The sequence below is a fragment of the Ictidomys tridecemlineatus genome, chromosome 15 (assembly GCF_052094955.1).
Source record: "Ictidomys tridecemlineatus isolate mIctTri1 chromosome 15, mIctTri1.hap1, whole genome shotgun sequence".
Classification (NCBI taxonomy): Eukaryota; Metazoa; Chordata; class Mammalia; order Rodentia; family Sciuridae; genus Ictidomys; species Ictidomys tridecemlineatus.
The window spans coordinates 34,375,987-34,399,403 of record NC_135491.1 but is presented as its reverse complement, the minus strand read 5'-3'; the positions used below and the strand labels follow the sequence as shown (position 1 = coordinate 34,399,403).

Below are 23,417 nucleotides of genomic sequence, written 5' to 3'. Positions count from 1 at the left end.
ATCAAAGCCTAAAGTTTTAGACAACCAGATCTGTCTTCACCTGTGTACTTACCAGTGTCCAGCAGGGGGCAGCACTGTAACAGGGATAACATGCTGAGCTCTCGACTCAGGACACTGGTCAACAGGATCTTTGGACAGACAGAAACTGAAAAGTTAAATTAGAAACCAATATTATATATGTTTTCCTTTTTCTATGTAACTGAGAAAAGCATCTATAACCTGAAAAGGCTAAAATTGCACACAGAGTAGAGGTTGGAGCCTGTTTTTGTATTTACCTGTACTTACTAGGTATGTGGGTAAATGTTTGAAGAAGGAATGGATAAAATGAATGGAGACATAATGAGAGCCAAAGATTTGAGGTATATGGAATTCATTTACTGGAAGAATATTACATCCAAATATTGCTGCACCAAAATGTAGTGAGTTTCCTGACCACAGTTGTGTGTGGGAGCCTGGGTCACCACGCAGACACAAAGCAAAGCTAATTTAGACCTCAGAAGAGGACTGGATGATCACTTCCAAATATCAGAGCCTGGAATTCTAGGAAATAGCAGCTCGAGGAGGCTGAGATGTCCCTGATCTCCCAACTGAGCAGCTTTGGAGCTGGGAGTTGCTCTACAATGTCCCAGCTTGTTCTGAGGACCCTGGACCAAAGTTTTGCCTTGTTTCAGGGTTCAGTTTCCTGGTGCCCACTTTGGGAAGCTCAAAGTGCACTGAGGTTAGAGTTCTACCAGGGAGAAATTCTTATGTAAGAAGTTGTTGGACGAGTTTGTGGCCCTCTGTAATCTAAGAGTTTGATACAGACTGTTCAGATACAAGAGAAGAGCTATGGGCGTGACTTGGACGTCCCAAGAGGTACCAGAGGGAGGGAGAGCTTTCCTGTCATTCTAGGTTATGCAATTGGCCTGGGTAGGCAGGATTCAGGGGCAGGTCTTGAGCTTAGGGTGGTAGCAGTGCATTGCCTCTGAGCAGCATAGAGACTCACTGACCCCAGACCGGCTGTCCTTCCAGGATGTGGCTCTATACTTTGGTCTTGGCTTCTCTCTCTGCTTTCGCGGCATGGGGTGAGTCCTTCTGAAATATAAATACCAGGGGACACAGGGGAAATCCTTGTCCTGAGCAGAGATGGGTGGTGATAACTAAAGGACAAAGACATGCAGCTCCAGTTCCACAATCTCGCTCTCCCTCTAGACTTGGAACTGGACTTGAACTTGAAAACAGACTTGGAGTAGTGAAGCTCAGCCAGCCTTGGCCACAACAAGACTCAGGGTATGATAAACACCTGGCCCTCCTGCTTTATGCGTCAGGGTCAGGAGGGCAATGAGATAAACTCAAACTTCACTCATGAGGAACTAAGAGAGGTCCTCCCTCCCACTTCCGCGATTGATTATTAGAGCAGATCTGGCCCATGGAGAATGGCTTAGCAGAATATTAAAGGCATAATCTCAGGAACCCGACTAAGTGAATTCCAGCTCAGCACTTCAAAGCTGGGTGTCCTTGGGCCAGACACTTAACTTAGGTGTGCCTGGATTGCCTGTCCCTAAAATACGCATGAAGTAGTGCCCACCTTCTCAGGCTGTAGTCAGGATGAAGCAGGTGGTGCTTTTTGAAGCACTTAGAATGGTGCCTGTTCTAGAGGAGGTAGAAAAAGGATAAAGGTATTGATCTAAAGTGGAGTGTGTTATTAGGAAACTTGACATATGGTAATATCAGACCAGAAGACTTTGACTATTGAAATGATAGTTTGTCACTCCAGTACCCAAGAGGTTGGGGATACCACTGGGGTGGACCAGACACAAAGGGACCTACTGAGGTCAGTCAGGAGGCAGAGGGAGAGGAGGCCAACAAGTACAAAACGGTTGTTTTGGTTTTGCCCAGAAGGGGAGAGGCAGAGGAAGCTGGTATAGGGTTGGCCAGTTGGAATTATTTGAGTGGACTTTGTTCTGGCTCCTAGTTCTGGGTGGTTTGGGCAGGAGGATACTGGCCCAGGTTATGAGACCATAATAAAGGAGGTGGCTGGGGTGTGGACCCATGAAGCAGTAGTCCCTCAAAGATCAGAAGACTTCACAAGCCAAGGCATTAGAGACAGAAAATAAATGCACGGTTAACACAGGGGTTCAGCAAAATGGACCACAGCACACACCTGTGCCACTTCATGGACAGAGAAACTGAGACTCCAAGAAATGTCTTTTCCCCAGTTCACCTGGGAAGCCTTGCGCTGGTCTGTTTCTGGCTCTTGAATCCAGAACCTGTGCTCTGGACATCAGTGCCTTGGCAACCGAGGCCCCGTCTTGCTAATCTTCTCTCTGGCTAGGTGACACTTAGGAGGACTGGCAATGAGGCTTAGGCAGAGTAAGAAAAGACCCAAATTTGTGGTTGAGCATTCCTTTTTGTTGGTTACCCCAGCAAATGCCACCCCATTTCCACCTAGGAAGTTCCTATAGGCTGCTTCCGAATCCTGTTTGCCCATCTGTTCAGTGGGCATATGGACACTCACCTGGTGAAGCTCTTTTGAGGAATAATGTAAAGCAGCTGGAATGCACATCGGGTACACAGAAAGTGCTCAATATGTGCACATCCCACATGACCCAAGAGATGCCTGCTGTTGTCACAATCTTGGTTATGCCTCCCACCCTGTCTGCCCATATTCCCACCTGGGGCTCTCTGGCTTCTACCCACTTTATCTGGGTTGAAGGTGGTCACTGAGGTAACAGGCCATGTCCTCAGATGTCTGCTCAGACTTCACCCTCCTTCAGCTCCTTGAAGCAGCCTCCAGCTCTTCCCACCCTCCTCCATCCACCTCCCCTGTGGGTGCTCCCAATCTCAGCTGAAGCTGCCTCTGAGCCCCATTCTCAGCTCCTGCTCTCCTCACCCTGGTCCCTGCGGGAGTCACACACATCCATGGTGTGCACCCTCACTTACAGGTGGATGATCCCCTGCCCCTCACCCACCTCCTTCCAGTCCAGAGATGCCCTGGCCCTGTGACCTCTTGCCAGGACATCTCACTGACGTCCCCAGTGACCCTGCCGAACACAGAGCCATGTTCACATGCCTGCCCTTCAGTCTTCTTCTCCCTCCACAGCCCCCATGATCTGGTCTTGGCAGCTACCAAATCCTCCATCCAAATTCCTCATGTTATGCACCTCCATGTTTCTTTATAATTTTTTTCTCCTAAATATATTAAAAAAAAGGTATCTATCTTCAGTATAAAAATCTGGCTCTGCACCAAAAAAAAAAAAAAAAAAAAAGCAACCTGCACAGTCTGTATCCACAGACATCTCACTGAATAATAACTAGAAGGACGTCTCGGTGTTATTGGTAATAATTAGTCACATGTCATAAGGGAAAAAGCATGGGCTCACTCTTTATATCAGGAGGCGTGGAATGGCTTTGTATAGTGGTCTCCAGGGCTGTTAGTTAATCATCTTGATCATAAGAAAACTCATGATCTTGACATTTAAAAAAATGCTAAGTTAAGACACTGTAAGTCGGGGGCTGAGTATCCTTGCCTCCAGAATGTCCATCCTGGTGTGGGGTCCAGTGATTTGCAACGACAACAACAAAACAGCCCACGTGCCCACAGTATGGAACTGGCTATTGGTGCTATTGTAAGTGGATTTCCCATAAAAACTTTCCATTCGTTTTTCTTCTGTTAGAACACATCTGAATTATTCTTTTCTTTTCTGGCCACACACTTTGCGGGGAATGTTGACATATTGTCTGTATCTGAAGAGGAGCATCCTGGGACAGGAGGGTAGTAACCAGGTCCTATGATGGATGCTCCTAGAAACTGAGGTCATTGAGGACAGACAAGACAGGACTTCAGGGTGGCCATGGTGGGGTGTCTGAAATCCACCTGCCTCAGGAAGGAAGATAGGGTTAGTGCACTCTGGTCCCGAAGCAGGTGGAACCAGGTGAAGTGAGGAAGCTGCAGGGAGACAAGGAGCACAGATCTCCTCCACAATAAAGGAGGGAGTGGAGCAGACAGGAACCTGACACCCAGTCTCTCTCTCTTTATAAATGGCCCTTCTTAGACCTCATAGTACATTCTAGAAGCTTATTGTGTCCTTCATTCCAAAATTATTCCTGATGTTTGTTTGTCCATTAAATGAAACCCAATCCTTTGGCCTGGCATTCAAGGCCCTCCCTCACTTGTGCCTGCTCATTCCAGAGCCATCTCCCCCTGCACCTGGACTCCCTCTGTACCCACAGCCCCCTCACCAGTGTCCAGCCAGGGCCTGCGTTTTTCTATCTCTGAACCTCTGCGCTGTCTCTTATTCAGGTTTCTCCCCTCATTCCATCTTCCCTCATTCTTGTCTCCTCTCTGCAAGTTCCGGCTCCATGGGATCAGAAGGCCTGGCTCCCTCTTCTCCCTCCTGCAGCCCCTCCCTGGTCCCCCACCAGGACGTGGCCTCTTTCTCCCCAGCTTCAGGTCAAGTAGGTCTGTGGCTCCTTCTCCCCCAAGGTCAGCCCTCCTGAGAACAGGGCCCCCACTTGTTCATCCCCTCAACCAGTATGCAGCTCAGCACCTCTGGATGCATGCTCCCAGAAGCTTCTAAGAGGGAAACCAAGGCCTTGTTCATTCCCAGAAGCTCTCCTTATTCCATTGACTTTCGACTTTATGTCAATTCTAAGTCCTTCACTAAATCCTTTTACTTAGGTTGCACATTTCCTCCTTCCTATTTCACATTGTCCCCAGAGGGCATAGATGACTTTTTCACGCACCTAGAATGTGACCAACCCCACCTGGAACCCAGGTCTGGCCTTTCCCCTCTAATGTCCTCATTGCTCCCTGTTTCCAGCAGGACACCCGTCCTCGCCCCCCGTGGTGGACACGGTGCACGGCAAAGTCCTGGGGCAGTACGTCAGCCTGGAAGGATCTGCACAGCCCGTGGCCGTCTTCCTGGGCGTCCCCTTTGCCAAGCCCCCTCTTGGGCCCCTGAGGTTTGCTCCTCCGCAGCCGGCAGAGCCCTGGAGCTCTGTGAAGAATGCCACCTCCTACCCTCCTATGTAAGTGGTGGCCTGTCCCAGGGGGTTTGTCCCTCGGTGCTGCAGGAGGGGGTGGAGGCCATCCTGGGCTTGGCTCTGCTTTCTTCTGGAATCTTCTAGAACACTGCAGAGTCCTGAGGCCTTCTGGACCTCTCAGGGGTTTCTAGAGCCCTTTACGCAACACAGGGTTCTTGAGTATTCTGTGCCACCCCTGTTCTCAGTTCTTAGAATCCACTTGCTAACAAAAGATCCTCCCTTTGTGAAGCTTGTATTCCAGGACAGAGAGACAGCTAATACACAATATGCAAAGTGAAAAAAAAAAGGATGCATCATGGGATATATTAGCATATGATCAGTGCTTTGTAAAAGGAGCTACTGAGCCAGGGAGGGAGGTGTGAAGTTTTATTTCTTCTTGATTTGGTTGAGGTGTGGGGTGGTGGAGGTGTGGGGGGGGGTGCAGGTGATTCCAGGCTGCATGAACCTGACATGTCCTCAACTCCCAAGTGAGTCTAGACACCTAGTCATGACAGAGTAGTGGTTGGTGTGCCCAGGCACTCTGGCCACCTGGGCACAGATGCCCAGAGCACTTCAGAGCCCCTTGGGTATCAGTTCTGACATTATTCATCTCCTTAGCCAAGCATTTCCATGGGTGACCGGGTTCCCTCTTCTGGGCACCTTCTTCCATTATCTTTCTTTATAAAATAATATGTGCTGTTTTTAACTCCCTGGTTGCAAGGATGTTATACACACTTTCCAGATAAGTTAGGAAACACAGAGAAGCAAAGGCAGAAACAGTAAGTTCATGTATAGTTTCACCAGCCAGAGAGACTTGCTCCTATCATGAGTGCTCATGTTCCCATTCTGTCACCAACTGTATACTTCCTCCCTTGGAAATGAATCACACATACACGGTAGGAATGACCGACCACCTTGCTCATGGACCATAAAGATCATTTTGTGCCTTCAAGTATCCCAGCCTGACATTCAACAGCTGCATAAAATTTGGTCTTGAAAAGTAATTGATTTAATTAACATTTGTTTGGGTTGAGTAAGTTGGTTTTGATGTTCTTGACATCATAAATACCACCACAATGAATATGTTGTAACTAAATCATTACATGCATTCCTGGATATTTTAGGATAAGTACCAAGAAGTGTCATTTCTGAGTCATAGGTAAAATCTGCATATTTTTGTAATCCCCCCACCCTGAAATATTCTAACTGTGTCCACTCCTTGCCCTGACATATGAAAACCTTCATTCAGCAGACTCTTGCCAATGCCTGGGTTTATTAAAAGAATGCTTTTGGGCACTTAGGTAAACAAAAGAATAACATATAAAATGATGAATATAATGTTGGTCTTTATTTTACATTTATCTAAATATTAGATACTTTACATTTATCTAGATATCTCTCTTTTGACATTTGAATTTCAATCTTTGCAAATCCTATGTCCATTGCTTTTGGATATCCAGGAAAAATTCCTGCGGACATAAATCTGGAAGTTGCTTTTGCTAGTTCCACTTCTGCCAGTTGATGGCTACGTCCTCCTGACACCTGAGGGTCTTCCCATGGGGGTGGGTAGCAACACCTGCCTTCGGATCCATTGAGACTGGGAGATGTTGCTTATTACATACTTGGAAATGTAAGTCCTACCTAGAGTGGATATGCCTGGCTATGTGACCTTGGGCAGGTTGTGTAACCTCCCCGTGACTCCAATTTCTCTTCTGTCAAATAGGCACAATGATAAAAGCCACACCCTAGGGCTGATTGGAGGCTTCAAGTAGTGGGTAGATCAGAAGGACTCCAGTCAGTGCCAGGCCTCTGGGAGAACTCAGCAAATGTCACCCACTCCATTCTATGCTGGATCTTAGAGATCTCTTCACAGGGCAGCCACAGTGACTGTCTGGGGTGGGTAGATGACAGAATCTTAGAACGCCAGGGTTGCAGGATCCTTAGAGAAAGCACTCCACTCATTTAGACCTGACAGGTAGGGACCCAGAGCAGGATAGGAATTCACCAAAGGTCACAGAGCACATCAGTGGCTGAAGCAGAGGCCAGAACATCCTACAGCCTCCAGGAAGAGGAAAAGTCCCAGGTCCCTGTCCCTCTGCGTGATCTGGGGTGACTCGAGGGAGTCCCCAGTCAGCTTCTCGCCCACTCCGGCGTCTCAAGTCCAGTGATAGCAGCTCCAGTTGGAAGTTTAAACCTTCAGTGCGAGGGCCCCAGGTGACGCCTCCCACCTCCATTTTGTTGAGTCTCTGAGCCCTTCTTCCTTCCCTTCCCAGGTGCTCCCAAGATGCAGTGGGGGGGCAGGTCCTCTCAGAGCTCTTTACCAACAGAAAGGAGAGCATTCCCTTCAGGTTCTCCGAAGACTGCCTCTACCTGAATATTTACACTCCTGCCGACTTGACCAAGAAAAGCAGGCTGCCGGTGAGTTGGGCCCCGCTTTCAAGATTTGTGAGGGCCAGCGTCCTGGAGCCACTAGGGCAGACAGGAAGGGGTGAGGGCAGCTTGGGTGACAGGCACCACAGGCCATGAGAGCCAGGGGTCCTGAGCTTCCTTTCCATAGGAAAGACAAGGGGTCTTTTCCTTGGTTTCCCCTGGCGACCTCAGCATCTGTGGGGAGACTGCAGTACAGTACGTCAGGAATGCACATATTAATCTCTTCATGTTTTCTCATGCCAACAGAAAGACGAAAATGGACACTCTTAGTTACTAGATCAACGAATGTGAACCCCAGGGCAGAAAAGACATAATTTCAAATAAGTTAGAGAAAAATCAAACAACCCAACCTTCCTCTTCAGGTAGAGTAACTGAGGCCCAGGTGGGGGAAGGGAGGTCACCTAGAAGGGTGACAGGACAAGAGCTCGGAGCTTCTGTAAACCAATGTCCCTGAGCACAGTCTAGGAAGGAGAGCACGTGCATCACCTCTCTGCAGACGCCACCTGTGCCCACTTCCACTGTCCCCTGAGAGAGGTGTGGGAAGCCCTTTCCTTATCTTTGGCCAAACATCTGGAAGGTTCTTATAGCTCAGTCCCTTCCTGATTGCTTTGGCACAGGCTGATGCCCATGAGTCAGCATTTCCCCAACAAAGGAAGGGCCAGGGATGGGGCCGCCTGCCAGGTGCAAGCTGGCGGGTAGGGAGGACCCGCTGGAAAACGAGATCTCCCAGTCTCCCAGAACCCCCGGCGTGGTTCCGAGGAGTGGTGGAGGATGCTCACACTTGGGCATGAAAGTTGGTCCGACATGTGCTTTGTAAGTCACAGGAGGTGGGGATGATGGTTCCCTTGTTCCTTCTTCATTCATTCATTCATTCATTCTTTCTTTTTTTATGGACATGGAGCCCCCATATACAGAGTTATGCTTGGGGGTTAGGAAAAGGAGGGGCATGGAGCCATGACCACCAGCCTGCCTTTGAGGGTCTTGCCATCTGCTCTGCACTATAACTTCTCCATGGCACCACTGCCAGTCATTCCCGGGGCTCAGCCTTCACTCACTGGTGAACTTGACTCCGCCCAGGCTCTGGAAGCAGGAGACCCTGCAGCTATGGACGCTGGCCTGGATTTAGGTCCTGGGTCTGCCTTTGCCTGGCTGAGAGTCGTGGGCAAATTTGCAACTTTCCTCAGCCTCTGCTCCCTCTAGAGGGAAGAATCCCAAGTGAGTATCTAATGATGGCCGTCGGGCTTCATCTCAGGGCTGGCTGAGTGTGCAGAGCGAGCCATCCTGAAACTTGAGTCAGAGCTGCCCCAGGACCTTCCTCCTGCCCTAAGGGCTCAGCATGTGGACTCTGGGACCCGTGAGTCAGGTTCAAGTTGTGCTTGTGCCACTTATTAGCTGCAGGGTCTCAAGCAGGTTCAGTGACCCAGCTTTCCTGTCAATAGCACAGCATTAGCACTTCCTGCATGGGTAAGTTAGTTTTAGGGCTTAGAACAGTTTCTCTTGCACAGTTCATATTACATGCACCTGTTCCTTGTTAGGGACTTATGACAGCGTTCCTTTATCTACTCTCATTTCTTCTCTGTTATGTGAGCTCTTTAAATTCAAGAACTGTGAATTAAGATCCACTCTTATCTTTAAGTCTTATCATAGTCGCTGGCCCATGGTGGATTCTCAGCTAATGTTAGTGGAATAATTGAAGACTTCCTGGAGGAAGTGGATGTGAGTGAGCTTAGGAGGTTGGGGTGCATTTGAGGGTGCAGAAGAGGCAGAGGGAGTCACATCAGGAAGCTGAACTGTTGGGGTGCAGGGGATCCCTGAAATGACCATTCCTGCCTTGATAAGTTTACTATCCACAGTCCAAGTCAGGCTCGGCCAGTGGGGCAGGTCGCTGAGAGACCAAAGGAGACCCTCAGAGATGGGAGGTGCGATATAAGGTTTATTGAAAAACACTTACTGGGAAGGTTCTGCCCTAATTCCTAGCATGTGTGAGAGCAATTCAGTACCCTTCTAGAAAGTCCAGTGGCAATGGACCCGACTGGTAGCACGTGCTTTTCACAGGGCTTACTTTGCTTCTCTAGAAAGGAGCGTCTCAGTGCCTCCTGACCTTTTTTCCACTGATGGCTGGCTGGACAAGGGCTTACCTCTCCACCATGCTCCATTCTTCCCCAGTCACCCCAGGGAGGGGGCTCTGCAGGTTAAGTTACAGAACAAGTTAGTTGAGCTTTGTTCTGTTGTATGACCAGCATCCCAAGGAACTTGGCCTGCATGCAAGAGAGCAGCTTTCCACAGAGAACACTCACCTGCCCTGATTCCTAGCATGTGCGAGCGCCAGTCAGTACCTTATCTAGGCATCTGCCACAGGGCTGCTCTCACTCTTCCTTGAACTTGGCTGGGTTCTGGGAACAAAAGTGGGCATTTTAGGTCCGTGATGTTTAACTCGTCTCCTTGACTCCAAGGGTGACCCAGAAGTTTAATTCCCCACTAAAAAGTTAACGGAGGTGATGCTGAAATACAAGTGCTGCCCATGGTTACGTGAAGCTGGTCAAATTATGCAGGTGTGGAGACCTTGAGGGCATTGGGAACAACACAACATCCTTCCCTTGTCCTGTTGACAGTTTCAGTTTTTCAGTGCCTTAGGAGGGACATGGTACATGAATCTGGAGATAAAGGCAGGTGCATTGGGTGAAGCAGTGGCCCAATTTGCAAGTTTGCTGGGTTCTGGAAGAATGTGGGTAATGGCCTTCACGGGTCACAGCCAAGATGCAGGTGACCAAACCAGACACCCTCTGAGGTCCTTCTCACTTTTGTTTCTCATAATGTGTGTAGCTGCACTTTTTTTCCCCCAGGTGATGGTGTGGATCCACGGAGGTGGTCTGGTGGTGGGCGGGGCATCCACCTATGATGGACTGCCTCTCTCTGCCCTTGAAAACGTGGTGGTGGTGACCATCCAGTACCGCCTGGGCATCTGGGGGTTCTTCAGGTAAGGCGCTGGACTCTCCTCTCTGCACAGTAGCCCCTGCAATGGTCTGCTTTCTGTTAATATAATAAATTACGAGGGGCTGAATAAATATAAAGAAAATAAATTGATTCAGCTCAGATCAAGATGGGCCTCCGGTGTGGGCCCCTGGGCTCCGCAACACGGAGGAGAAACAGAAAGGGAATCCACAGAAGAGGTGGGAAGGAAGCCAGCGAGAAGGGAGAAGAGACGGCCACCATCTTTTTTTTAACGGCTCCCTCTCACCACAACTAACCAGGTTTCCATGAGCTTCAAGGGCTGTACCCCAATGACCTGGTCACTTTCCACTCGGCTGCGTCTTTTAGGGGCTCTCACACCCCTTAATACATCACACCGGGGACCAAGGTTGTAGCACCTGAGCCTGAGAAGTGACCCTCATCCAAACCTTTGCAGTCACCAAAGTGAAGATGCCAGAACAGCTCCAGTCATGTCACACCGCAGCCTCCTCGCTAGTCCTTCATAATGCACCCCAGCCCTGCTTTAGGAGGTCCCTCCTCCCACTCCCCAGCCTCTCGGCAGCCACTGTCTACTTGCTTCCAAGCGTTTGCTTGTGCCATCCCCTCTTCCTGCCCCAATTCTATTGTTTTCTTTTATTTGAGAGAGAGAGAGAGAGAGAGAGAGAGAGAGGAGAGAAAGAATTTTAATATTTATTTTTTAGTTCTCGGCGGGCACAACATCTTTGTTGGTATGTGGTGCTGAGGATCGAACCTGGGCCGCACGCATGCCAGGCGAGCGCGCTACCGCTTGAGCCACATCCCCAGCCCTTACCCCAATTCTATTGACCCTGCAAGACCCAGCCCACACATCAGCCCCTCTGAAACGCTCACCCCTTCCCCGGGCAGCACACCCTCGGGACACTGCAGCCTGCAGGTTGGAAAGAAGAGCAGGCAGGGCCGCGGAGGGACTCAGTGATCACGTGTGGTACACAGGCTCACCCTCACCCCCTTTTGCTTCCTGGCCACCCAAAATCAAGCCCTTTCACAGCTCCTGCTGTGTCCCCTCATCCTTGGAACACAGGTGTCACCTAGCTGCTTCCTCCTGCTGCCCTGGCTGTGCACAGGGCACCGCCACTTCACAGGGACAGACCCCCCCCCCTCAGCTCAGGCTCTCCTGCTGCCCCACAGCCCCTGTGCCTCTGCTGCAGCTGCCCCCTCCTGGGTGGTCAGGGTGAAGGTCTGGGGCAGCCTGGAGGCTCCTCTGTCCTCGCTCCCCACCTCTGTGGGCCAGCGGAACTGCAGGGCTCCTCCTGTAAAAGCGCTCAGAATCCAGCCCCTCCCCGCACCTCACTTCAAGGCTGAGTCTCTGGCTGGACTATGGTTGTGACCATATTCATAAACCTGTGACTCAGACGTAGTGGCCAGTGATCAGGAGAGGCACAGGGTGCCTCTCTCACCCTGCCTCTGTTGAGGGCTCCCAGGTCACTGATGTTGACAGAGAAGTCCCCTCCAAGGCCGCCAGCGCCCTCTCTAGTGCCTCTCACTCTAGCTACACTCACACTTTGGTGCCCTTGGCCTGGGGCCTTTGCACCTGCTGCTTCTCCTCCCTGGAATTTCTTCTTTGGACATTTACAAGACCTGTGCTCCTTTCATGCTGGTCTGTACCCAATGCCACTGCCCCACAGAGGCCTTCCCTGGTGCTGAGATCTGAACCCCCACCCCACTGCCCCACCCTGCCTCTGTCATTACCTGTCATTACCTCAGATCACCTTCACTCATGAACATTGTGTTCTCTTTTCATCTGTTTGTGCTCTGGAGTGTGAGCTGAGTGTAGTCAGGTTTTGCCTGTGTGGTTCCTGGGGATGTTCTGACTCTTAAACCAGGGTAGGGTGCATAGTAGGTGCTCACTCAGCACATCATTGCTGGAGGAATGAATGAAGATCCCTGCAGAGCAGTGCTGCAGGGATGAGAGTCAGGTGGTGACCACTGAGTCCCCAGCTCATCTGTCTGTCCCGAGAGCTCTGACATGACATCTGGGTCCCCACCCCACCCTGTTATCTTGCAGCACCGGGGATGAGCATGGCCGGGGGAACTGGGGTCATCTGGACCAGGTGGCTGCTCTGCGCTGGGTCCAGGACAACATTGCCAACTTTGGAGGAAACCCAGGCTCTGTGACCATCTTTGGAGAGTCAGCAGGAGGACAAAGTGTCTCTGTTCTTGTGAGTGCTTCTGCCCCTGCCCACCTTGGACCTCTTGGAGACCAGCAGATCTAACCACAGGCTCCTTTGGTTGCAAGACTGGATTCAGGGGTGACTCTGCTCACTGCCTGGCTTCAGATGGTGGGGAGTCAGGCCCCAGACCCTCTTGGCCTCCAGGAAGCTCAGAGCTGGCTGTATGTCCTGGGGCCAGCAGCATCTCCAGCTGGGTCTGTAATAGTGACCGTCCTGTTCCTCTCAGACTGAGTTCTCTGTCCCCTTCCTAATCACTTGAACCCCAGGACTCAGCTCACTTCTGTTGGGAAGTAGGGGTGGGTATAAATTACAAGAAGGGGCGAGGACAGGAGTTGTGTGGAGAGACCTCGTTGGGCTCCAGGCCAGACCTACACACCGAGGGGACTCGTTAGGCAAGAGTCGGCAGGGCTTCCTCTGAGTTTTTCTGATATCTTGCCCATGCCCAAGAGATAGGGCAGAATTCCCTGGGACCAAATGTGATTGATCTGGGGGAGATGGTTGAGAGGAAGCCACAGCCCAACCCCTCCCTGGCTTCTAGAAAACTCAGAGTTCAGCTTTATGTCCTGGGGTCAGAAGCATCTCCAGGTCAACCTGTAACTGTGCCCTTCCTCCTCCTCTCGTTTGATTGGGTTCTCTTTCTTTTTCTCTTTCCTAATCATTTTAGCACCAGGACTCCCCTCACTTCTTTGCGGGTGGGTATAAATTTCACTCAGAACAGGTTAAGCTCTGAGTTGGATAAAGGTTTGTTGTCTGGCTCCAAGGCAGAGCCACAAGAGACCTTATCACCACGAGCAAGAGGGGGCATTGTCTCCATGGTGGCTGGTGTATGCCCAGGGGGGAGGACAGAATTCCCTGGGATTGAGGGGAGATGGGTAAGAGGATCAGAGGTGGGAAGTGGAACCGGGAGAGATGGCACATGGGATGTGGGTAGAGATACAACCCGGGGATGGAGGATGTCTGGCTTGAGTTGGGGAAGAGGCTGGGTGGACACGAAAGCTACAGGAGGCTCAGGAGCCAAAGAAACCTTCCTGCCACCTCACAGTTGAGCAGTGTCAGCCCGACCACTGCAGTTTTCCAACATACATTGGCTTCATAGTTGAATACTCAGAGGAAAATGTCTATACATTTTTTAAAGTAAAGAAAAAGCCACAATGTACATAAACCCAAAGAAAATATTCTATAAACCTACTATCCCAGGACAGTTACTGTTGACATTTTGACATGTAGTTCTCTAGTATTTTTAACCCCAATTTTCTATCTCTTTCTATCCCTGTCTCTTTCTTTCATCTATCAACTCTCCTTTTCTGTCATCTATCTTTGTTATTTTTACCTACAAAATTTCCATATGCTACAGTATAACATTAAGATTTCTCTTAATATTATGTACTCTTACAGACTATTATATTTAATTAATAATTTAATAATTGTATAGTGTTCCAAGGTAAGAATAAAAATTATGCATTCACCTGATTTCATCATAGTAGAACATACTTTAGGTTATTTCCATTTTTTATGATGATAAACAGTGTGGACATTCTTAGAAATGTTTATGATCTTTCACGATCATTTTTTTTTTCAGATAAATTCTGAGTAACAGAAATGCCCAAAGGGAATTTGTGGGTAGGAAGGCCCTGCTGTCTTCCAGGAGTTTTGATAGTCATGGTGAGCCTGGCCACACACGTCCTGCTCTGTGCCTGTCTGTGGGCTCTGGTTGCAGGCTGCAGAGGTTGTCTTAGGAAAGCTGGCCCCAGGGTGAGCCTGGGCAGCAGGCTGGGGTAGGTGAGGAGTGTTCCCTCACCCCCAGACTCTCCAGGTGAATGGTCAGGGCAGAGGAGCAAGTTGAGGGAGCCTGAAGGAGCAAGTGACTTGTTGACCCTGTGAGCGTGAACTCCTCCTCTCCACTCCCCTGCCAGGTGCTGTCTCCTCTGGCCAAGAACCTCTTCCACAGGGCCATCTCAGAGAGTGGTGTGGCCCTTACTGCTGCCTTGTTCAGGAAGGACATCAAGCCCGTGGCTGAGGTAGGTCTCATCCTGGACAGCTCCTGGACTCGTCCTCTGCTCCCTTAGAATCCCTGGGGAACTTTCCAGTGGTGGTCATCAGAAACACTCCAAGCATCCATGAAGTGATGGTGAGCAGGAAGGCCTTCTTTCATAGTTCAATCACCTTCCACATTTTCTGAAGATTCTTCATGGGTATTTCCTTCTCTGGGGTTCCTGCAATCACACATGAGCTCCCGCATGTGGGACCCATGGGGCGAATTTTCAGCATGTCACATGCATTAACTCTTCTTACTAGATTACTGTAATCCTTACCATCATTTATTGGTGGGGGAAATGAAGCACGAAGAGATTGAATGGCCATGTAGCACGTCAAGGGAGGAGGTGAATTTGACAGTGGAATTCTGGATTTCAAATTCCTAACCCCCCAACCAAACAGCTTCTTTGGAGACATTCAACTTTGAGAAACTTGTGCCCAATTTATTTAGTTATTTATTCATTTTTGTGATGCTGGGAGTGGACATTGTGTTCATTTTAATGGTGATGAGTAGGTAGATATGGAGACATTATGTAACAGGCTTATACCACCATTCCAATTATTAATAGAGGTAACACTGCAGGGAGCCCAGAACCCACACCTGCTGCTCCAAAGCATTTTTGGCTGCCCATTACTTCCTTAAAGAGGTTGACAGTGGCATAGAATACCTCTTTCTACGTGTGGGAGGGAGGCACGCTGCTGTTTAACCCTATTCTTGCCTCTCTCTCTTAGAAAGTTGCTATTACCGCTGGGTGTAAAACCACCACGTCTGCAGTCATGGTTCACTGCTTGCGCCAGAAGACAGAGGAGGAGCTCTTGGAGACCACGCTGAAAATGGTAGGTGCCTCCATTCCAGTGGCCCCCTCCCCATGTGCTTGGTCCTGGGCTTCACTGGTTGAGCTACTGTTCTCTTGCCCAGAGCCAACTACCTAGACAGTGAGACATATCTCAGCAGCAGTGTCAGCCACCTCATCCAAATTGAGAAATTGATTTTTTTTTCATTTTTATTATGAAACACCTCCAAATGTCAAAAATGTCCAACAATAATAGGATGAAAATTGCATAATGTCCCTCAGGCCTTTCAACACTTAATGTCCTGTCATTCTTCTTTTTACAAGGATTTTTAAGAAGCGAAATATTTCATATAGCCACAAGTAACTGCCATCCTGAATTTTAGGGATGAGAATAGTAACTGAAAAAAAAAATGTTTAGAACGATGTCATCATTTGTCTTGGTTGAATTAGTAATTTCATAAATTAGAACACAGTAGTAGACCCGTTTTCTTGGTTAGGTGAGACTCTGTCTCAGTTAGGATTCCAGAATAGCTCATCCATTCATCCATCATCTATTCTTCCACCCACTTCACTAAAATCCTTTCATCAACCTAGCGTCAATCCCTCCATAGCTTTTTATTTGGGTGTTGTCAAACTTTTCAGCCAACATATATCTATTCATCATCCATTCCTCCAAAAGCAATCTGCTGATTTTTGTTCATTTTTCTCATATTCCCATCCAGTTCAACTATAGTGCTTATATTGACCAGCACCTTCCATCCATCTAACCATCCAACCATCCATCTACCCTCCTGCCCAAAGCATATGGAGTGTAGGTATCAGGAGAGGTGATACAGATATAAATTGACACAGTACCTGCTCAAAAAGAATCCTTGAAGGAGAAACACAGTCATATATTTAGTGGAGAAAGTGTGGTGGAAGGACAGAGAGGGGAAACATTGTAACTAACAGGGGTTCTCAGGGAGAGTGACATTTGAGGACTGATGGATGATCATGGCAGTCTGTCATCACAGAGAAGCTCTGCAGGACACATATTCAGATAAAACTGTGTGTAGGGCCAATGGGAACTATTCCCTTAGTTAGGGGAGTTATGACTGTGAGCTCAGACATGACCTGAGCCCCTGGCCTGTCCATTTGGACTTTGGACACTAGAGGGTACTTCTGGACCCATGGGACAGGCTGCACTGGTTGAGCCTGTATGTCTGTGGACTGAGTCCAATGTGGACTCACGCTTGGGTGCTGATCCATCAGGCTCAAATGAGGTAACCAAACTTGTTTCAAGAATTAAGGTAAAGCTGTTGTTTAATACGTGGAAAGAGGCAAATGGTCCAGCCATTTTTAGTTCAGCACAAAGCACAAGCTAATATGGGAATTGCTAGTAACTTCAGGAAAACCCAGAGAACTTCAGATCCAAAGGCTTGTTTCTGAGATCGTCAGAGTCCTTGTAGAAATGCTTCCATGATTATCGGCTACCCATAGTGTATGCACACACACACACTCACACACACACACCCTCATCCCTTTCTGGGGGGGGAGCTGCAACCCATAATGGAGAGTGTAACTTTTCAATTGCTGAATGTTGGTGAACACAGCAAAGACAAACATAGGTTGGCATGAGTCTCGGTGAACTTGTTTGAATTAAGATTTTCTCATGCAGGATTAGAAAACCCACTTCAAAATCCCTTGGTGGGGAGGGGGAAATATATATATAAATATAAACAGTGTCTTGAGGTAACAAAGGTTCATAAGCAGATGGTTCCAGGTGCTCTTAAGATAGTGTTGAGAAGCGGCCTGTCTCTGTCCCTCAGCTTGCCACTCTTCTTAGTCGGCTTCTCTCTGAAGTGGATTTGTCCCCTGGGGAGATTAAAGATCATAAGTACTCTGGACTTATATCCTATCTTCTTAGAAATGATCTAAACAATTTCGGGAGTAATTTTGGTACAAATTCTGTTGGGCTGACACTGGCCTGTACTGTCCTTGACCTCTGTATGTCCAAGGACATGGAGCACCCCACGTCACATATAGAGACCTGAACTCATGAAGAGGAGCTAGAGAAGTGCAAAATGGGGGTGGCGTGTGAGAGGAGGAGAGTGCCCCCTCCTGGTGGTCCATGGCACCTCCAGCCCCATCTCCGGCTGAGGCTGACCCATCTCTGCTGCTGCTGCCATCTTGTTTAAATGTCTCCCCCAGAGGAAAACTGGGGTTTTGCTGCCAGTAAGAACAAGTAGGGCAAAGGATGGAGAGGAGGACGGCACTGACAGCAGAGGTCCGCCCCAGAACCCCAGGGACCCTGACTCTGGTTCCCAGGTCTCTCCCTCCCTGGCTGCCTGCCCCTCCCCCACCCCACAACTCCACCTTGTGCTCATGCCAGGTACAGTCTGTGCCAAGTCCACTTCCTCTGGGTCCAGCCAAGGAGGCACCAGGTGGTAGAACCTGAAACCTGTCGAACACCACTCAAAGGATCAACTTTTATGCCAGGGAGACGTCTCACCCATATTCTCTACTTTTTTCTTCACAGAATTTTTTTAGCCTTGATTTATTTGGAGACCCCAGAGAGGTAAGAACTTTCGGCTTCTTGATTACAGATTTTGAGTCTTAAGGTCTTTAAGCTCCAATTCACGATGAATGGAAGAATTCTCCTTTGTGGAGCCACAGTCCCTCCTTGTGTGTGTATTGCTGAGGCTCAGAGAGGGGAGGTCACTTGCCAGGATGTCACAGCCAGGTGGACCCGAGGCAGGACTGAAACCCACTCCCCTGACTCCCAGTCCAGTGCTCCCAGTCAGCTCGTCTGTGTCCCATGGGCCAAGCTTTCCCCTTCCTGTTTACATCTCCTGCTTCCCAGATGGCCCTGTGGGAGAAGTCAGCACTACCCTTCCCCTCTCAGGAGGCAGAGAAAACAGGATGGATCTCCTGGGAGGCCATGGGTTATCAGCTATGCAGGGAGGGATGTGTTGATGGTGGTCAAAATTAGGGTTAAAAAATAAAGTAGAAAATAGGGACAGAAAAGTCTGGGGTTTGAGAGTAAATAGGTCAGGTTCAGAAGATGGCTTGATGAGCAGTGACCTTGGAGTCAAGCTCTGCATGAGGGAAGAAAGCCAGCTGTCAGGAAAACTGGAGGAGGAGTGTTCCTGGCAGAGGGGACAGCAATTGCAGAGGCCCAAGAGGCCCTGTGTGTGGAGGGGAGGCCGTGGGTAAAGGGAGCAGGATCAAGGCTAAGGAGGTTTGGAGGTGGGGATGGGATGGTCCCTGGAAGGACTTGATTGGCAGGAGTTGGGAGGGGCTCAGAGGGCTCGAACAGAGACCTTTTACAAAGGTCTGTTTCATATTGGAAGGACCAGGACAGGCACAGGGAGACCAGCTGGGAGGCCAATATGCTACAACTACCCAGGCAAAGATCCTGGTGGCTTAGGCCAGAGGCAGGGCAGTGGGGTGGCAAGAAGTGTTGGAGTCTGGAACAGCAACAGGACTTACAAATGGATAGTGCTGTGTGAGGAGAGGAGCAGAGGAAGGAGGCCCCTGAGTTCTCTGAGCCAGGTCTGGCAATCAGTGCACACGGCCCCTACAGGGCAGCGCTAGGATCCACTGGGTGCACAGGAACAATTCCTATTGTCCTAGTGATGCTGATGCTACTCGCTCCCTCCCAGATGCTGCCCTTCTGTCTATCTTCTGGATTTCTCTCCTGTTCTGTCTCTTCTTTCCCTTCCCACTTCCACATCCCATGGCCTCAGCAGATTTGCCCTCCAGACTCAAGTGAGAAGATGTCACCCCCTTTCTTAGCAGCCTGACCTTGCTTATAAAACAACTCCACCGACTCCCCTTGAGTGGTTCTTCCAAACACACCTGAGTGCCAGGGAAGTGCCAGATATTGTGCACAAGAAAACTTGTTTCACGGCACAACCACATGTCTTTGAGGCTCCTGGAATTAGCCCTGCAGGTGACACTTAGGGTCCTTTGGTCATGCCCTTCCTGCTGTTTGAAATCCCCATCTTTTTCTTCATTGGTCAAGAGTGTTGGCTCCCAGAACCCATGCAGATGGCAGCCTGGTCCATGTGACCTGCAGGAATCCTCCTTCAGATGAGTTGCTCCTCTCACTGGCTTCCTGGGACAACCTTCTGGAATCCCACAGCCTTCCTAAGGCAGCAGTAGTTGCACCCAGATCCTGCTCTCTGCAGTCAGCTATTGAAGGAGGATTAGCTCTTACCTTTTATTTCCCACAAACTGGGAATCAAGTCTCAATGTAGTACCTTGAATGGTGAGGTCAAAACCTCCTTAAAGCTCAGCATTTACGTAAGACAGCTCATGTTTAACAATAAATAGAAGTATGCAGTTGGCCTTCATTAGTCATGAATTCTGTGTTTGTGAATTCATTTACTTGCTAAAATGTATTTGTAACTAACAAATCAACACCAGTGGCCTAATCCTGGCCATTTGCAACATACACACGTACACCACAGTGAGAAGTTTGAGTCCTGTGATGCCCTTGCTCCCCTCCAAGGTCAAACAAGGAAATACTCTCCTTGCATCATCTCTCTTTCGGACAAATATCCCTTTTGTGACCTATGTGTTACCACATCTTTTGCAATATTTGCTTTTGTTGCTTATTTCTCTGTTTATAATGACTCTCAAGCATAGTGGAAAATGCTGACTAGAGTTCTTAAGCCTAGGAGCCTGGGCTCTGCCTGGGGAGAAGATGTATGTGATAGATGGTGCTCTTGGCTGTGAGTCCAGTGGTAATGAGTCAACAGTCAGTCCATCCAGAGAGGGAGTGGAGATGTGCCCCTGTGTAGGTGAGGCCACTCTCAAAAGTGCTAATATGGGGCTGGGGTTGCAGCTCAGTGATAGAGCGCTTGCGTAGCATGTGTGAGGCACTGGGTTTGATTTTTAGCACCGCATAGAAATGAATAAATAAAAAATAAAGATCCATCAACAACTGAAAAACTAAAAATATGCTAATATGACATTGATAGTATACGATGCTGCTGTGGAAAAGATGACAAAGCAGCCGTATTTGTGCATTCGTGAGATATTGAATTTTGAAAAAGCACAGTGGATAGCAGAGTTATCTATCTTCTGATAGATAACTAGAGAAATTTGCAGTTACATTATGCAGGGTCTAGAGAACATTAAGCATCCCTCGGCTGGTGTCTTATTATAAATAAATAGTACAACCAATTCCTTATAAGAAATTAAATGTGGATGTAAATATAGATTTGGTGTTTTGCAAAAAAAAAATCTCTATTACATAAAGCTCTTTAAAATAGAAACCTACACATAAGACGAGGGTAATGAAAATTTTGAGACTCCTAAGAACTTCACTCTGGGACAGTCCCTGGAATTGCTCCATATTCACTAATTGAGCCTTCGCTGAATTTTACAGATATAACTACTATGAACCAGAATCAAATTTATGCATGTATAAAACCAGCACCTATCACCAAATCTCCCCTGTTAAATTCTTTTTGTGTCTCACAGACTTTGGTTGTTAGGACCTTGAGATTCTGTGGTCACTGCTCATAGCCTTGAGGGTCTAAGTGCTGGCCGAGCACCCACATAGGCAGAGAAACGTAGGCGTTACCTGGACAGGATAATAACACACATTGTGCCTGTCTCCCCTAGAGCTATCCTTTCCTCCCCACTGTGGTTGACGGAGTGTTGCTGCACAAGACACCTGAAGAGATTTTGGCTGAAAAGAATTTCAACACTGTCCCCTACATGGTGGGCATCAACAAGCAAGAGTTTGGCTGGATCATTCCGATGGTAAGGGCGTGCAGGCCTTTGAGACAGATGCACCCACACACAGGCTCACCCGCTTCCCTCCCTCTGGGCTCCCATTGGCTTCTCCATCCCCTTCCCCTCTCTGACCCACCCAGGGAACTTATGCCCATTAGCCCTGGTTGACATTTTCTTGGAAATATTTTCCAGGATAGTAATACTGACTCCGGGTGGTGCAGCCTGGGGAACTCCTCTCCTCAAACAATTATTGATTGTTTTTCCATTAAAGAATCCTAAAGTGATCAGGCAACGAGGTGCTGTAGAGATAATATTGGCGCATATGGAAAGCCATTCTAGGAAAGGGAGGAAGCTGGGGGGTTCAGGAGAGTTAGACCTGGGGTGTAATAGCTTTCATCTTGGACATGGACCCATGGGGGCCAACGATGCCCACACTTAGACTGAGTCACCTCATAGAAAGACTCAGAAGGAGTTCTTCTCCTTGAGCTGAAACAGACTTACAGGTATCAACGGGCTATTACCGACCCACAGCAAGAACCAAAGCTGGACCTGGTCAAATAGGACAGGTTTCATCAGCAATAGGATCACAATAGCAAAAAGATCAAGCATGACCTGAACTCAGATCCCTGAAGGCAAAGGCTGGAGACATCTCAATGCCGGGAGTGCTCGAGGAGGTGTGGCTGACCTGGCAGTTCTTGATCCTCACTCACCTGCAAGAGAAGCAGCCTTCCCTTCATGAGACAAAGCAGAGGTGTTAACAGAAGTTAGGTCTTTATCCTCCCACCAGGGCTGGGAAGGATATCGAGCATTATATCCCTCACCCAGGCACACAGGCACATGCATAGAATCCCAGAAACTCATGAGGCTGAGGCAGGAGAATCACAAGTTCAAGGCCAGCCTCAGCAACTTAGTGAGACTCTGTCTCAAAATAAAAAATAAAAAGGACTGAGGAGGTAGTTTAGTGGTAGAGCGCCCGGGGCTTAATCCCTGGCACTGCCCCAAAATAAATAAATAAATGAGCAAAAGAAGTCATCTCCCTAAATGTCTACATTTCAAACATTTTCTTAAAACATTGTTTTCATGGCTCTCAGATCCTTGAGGGACCAGTTTGAGGTAGGAGACTTACATCCCAAGGGAAAAGAGAAAGTATCCATAATGGCAAGCTTTCTACAGAAACTGCTCTCAGAAGGCTCAGGGACCTGTGTGCCCGTCACCAGGTTTGGGCTGGAGAAAACCATGTGCTTTCAGAGGCAGGCATTTGGGGGGAACTCGGGTCCTCCTGGGTCATGCTCTTAAGCCACTAGAAGCCAGGCTAAAGTTGGGTCAAGTCTCTGAGCGCAGAGGTTGACAGAGTTGTTAACACGGAGAGTTCTGCTGTTCTCACTTCAGAGAATTTCAGAGGTGATGACAAGGACCTGGACTTTGTCTTCCTTGGTCACTGAGTCTGTGGGGTATGGTCTGGGCCTGGTCATAAACCCTCTGCTTCAACCCTACCCTGGGCTTTCCTTGCTGCCTGGATGACCATTGTGTCCCCTGGACTGATAAATATAGTTATTTAAGGTTTCCTCTTTCTACTCCTTGAGTTTCTGTATATATGTCCATTTGTTTGATTGCTTTTTAAAAAAATCTCATGAAAGACCCATGAAAACCACAAGTCAACAAAGAGCCTTTGTTCTGCATTGCTTGTTGGTTGGTCCATTGTTTGATTCTTTCTGATAATTCCTGATGATTCACTAATGCTTCATCATTTTTTTCTTCAGATGATGGGCTACCCTCTCTCTGAAGGCAAACTGGACCAGCAGATGGCCACAGCCCTCTTGTGGAAGTCCTATCCCTTTGTTGTAAGACTCTAGGGAATCATGGGACTCTGTTGAGAAACAAGGGCATGGGTACTTGCCCCAAATTACAGATGGATTCAATGGCAGAAGAAAGCCAAGGACCTGGGCTTCCAACCCCATGTTTCTGCCCTTGCCTCCTCCCACCCCAGGAGGCTTGCACAGGGTGGGTGGTTCACACGGATGGAGCCTTCTGAACTGGCTGGGCAGCTGCAGTACTCACAGCATGGGGGTCTCTCTTGCTTGGTGATTTCAGAACCTCTCTGAGGAACTGACTCCAGTGGCCACTGAGAAGTATTTAGGAGGGACAGACGACCCTGTCAGAAAGAAAGACCTGTTCCTGGATTTGATTGCTGATGTAGTGTTTGGTATCCCATCTGTGACTGTGGCCCGTGGCCACAGAGGTGAGT

At 48.7% G+C, this 23,417-nt stretch overlaps 1 protein-coding gene across 2 annotated transcripts in view; it reads left to right on the top strand.

Moving 5' to 3' along the window:
* The first annotated feature begins 882 nt into the window (after positions 1 to 882).
* The window catches only part of LOC101973014 (liver carboxylesterase 1), a 32,729-nt gene continuing 10,194 nt past the window's right edge, over positions 883 to 23,417 (top strand). Inside the window, exons 1-11 of one of the 2 annotated variants that reach the window (XM_013365896.4) lie at positions 883 to 1,064; positions 4,806 to 5,010; positions 7,278 to 7,422; positions 10,278 to 10,411; positions 12,449 to 12,602; positions 14,528 to 14,632; positions 15,381 to 15,485; positions 17,961 to 17,999; positions 21,059 to 21,199; positions 22,933 to 23,013; positions 23,264 to 23,411. In XM_013365896.4, the coding sequence (XP_013221350.2) occupies positions 1,013 to 1,064; positions 4,806 to 5,010; positions 7,278 to 7,422; positions 10,278 to 10,411; positions 12,449 to 12,602; positions 14,528 to 14,632; positions 15,381 to 15,485; positions 17,961 to 17,999; positions 21,059 to 21,199; positions 22,933 to 23,013; positions 23,264 to 23,411 (1,309 nt within the window). In that variant the 5' untranslated portion in view covers positions 883 to 1,012. Of the gene's footprint in view, positions 1,065 to 4,802; positions 5,011 to 7,277; positions 7,423 to 10,277; positions 10,412 to 12,448; positions 12,603 to 14,527; positions 14,633 to 15,380; positions 15,486 to 17,960; positions 18,000 to 21,058; positions 21,200 to 22,932; positions 23,014 to 23,263; positions 23,412 to 23,417 lie in introns of both variants that reach the window. The other variant, XM_005318192.5, reaches the window with a different exon arrangement.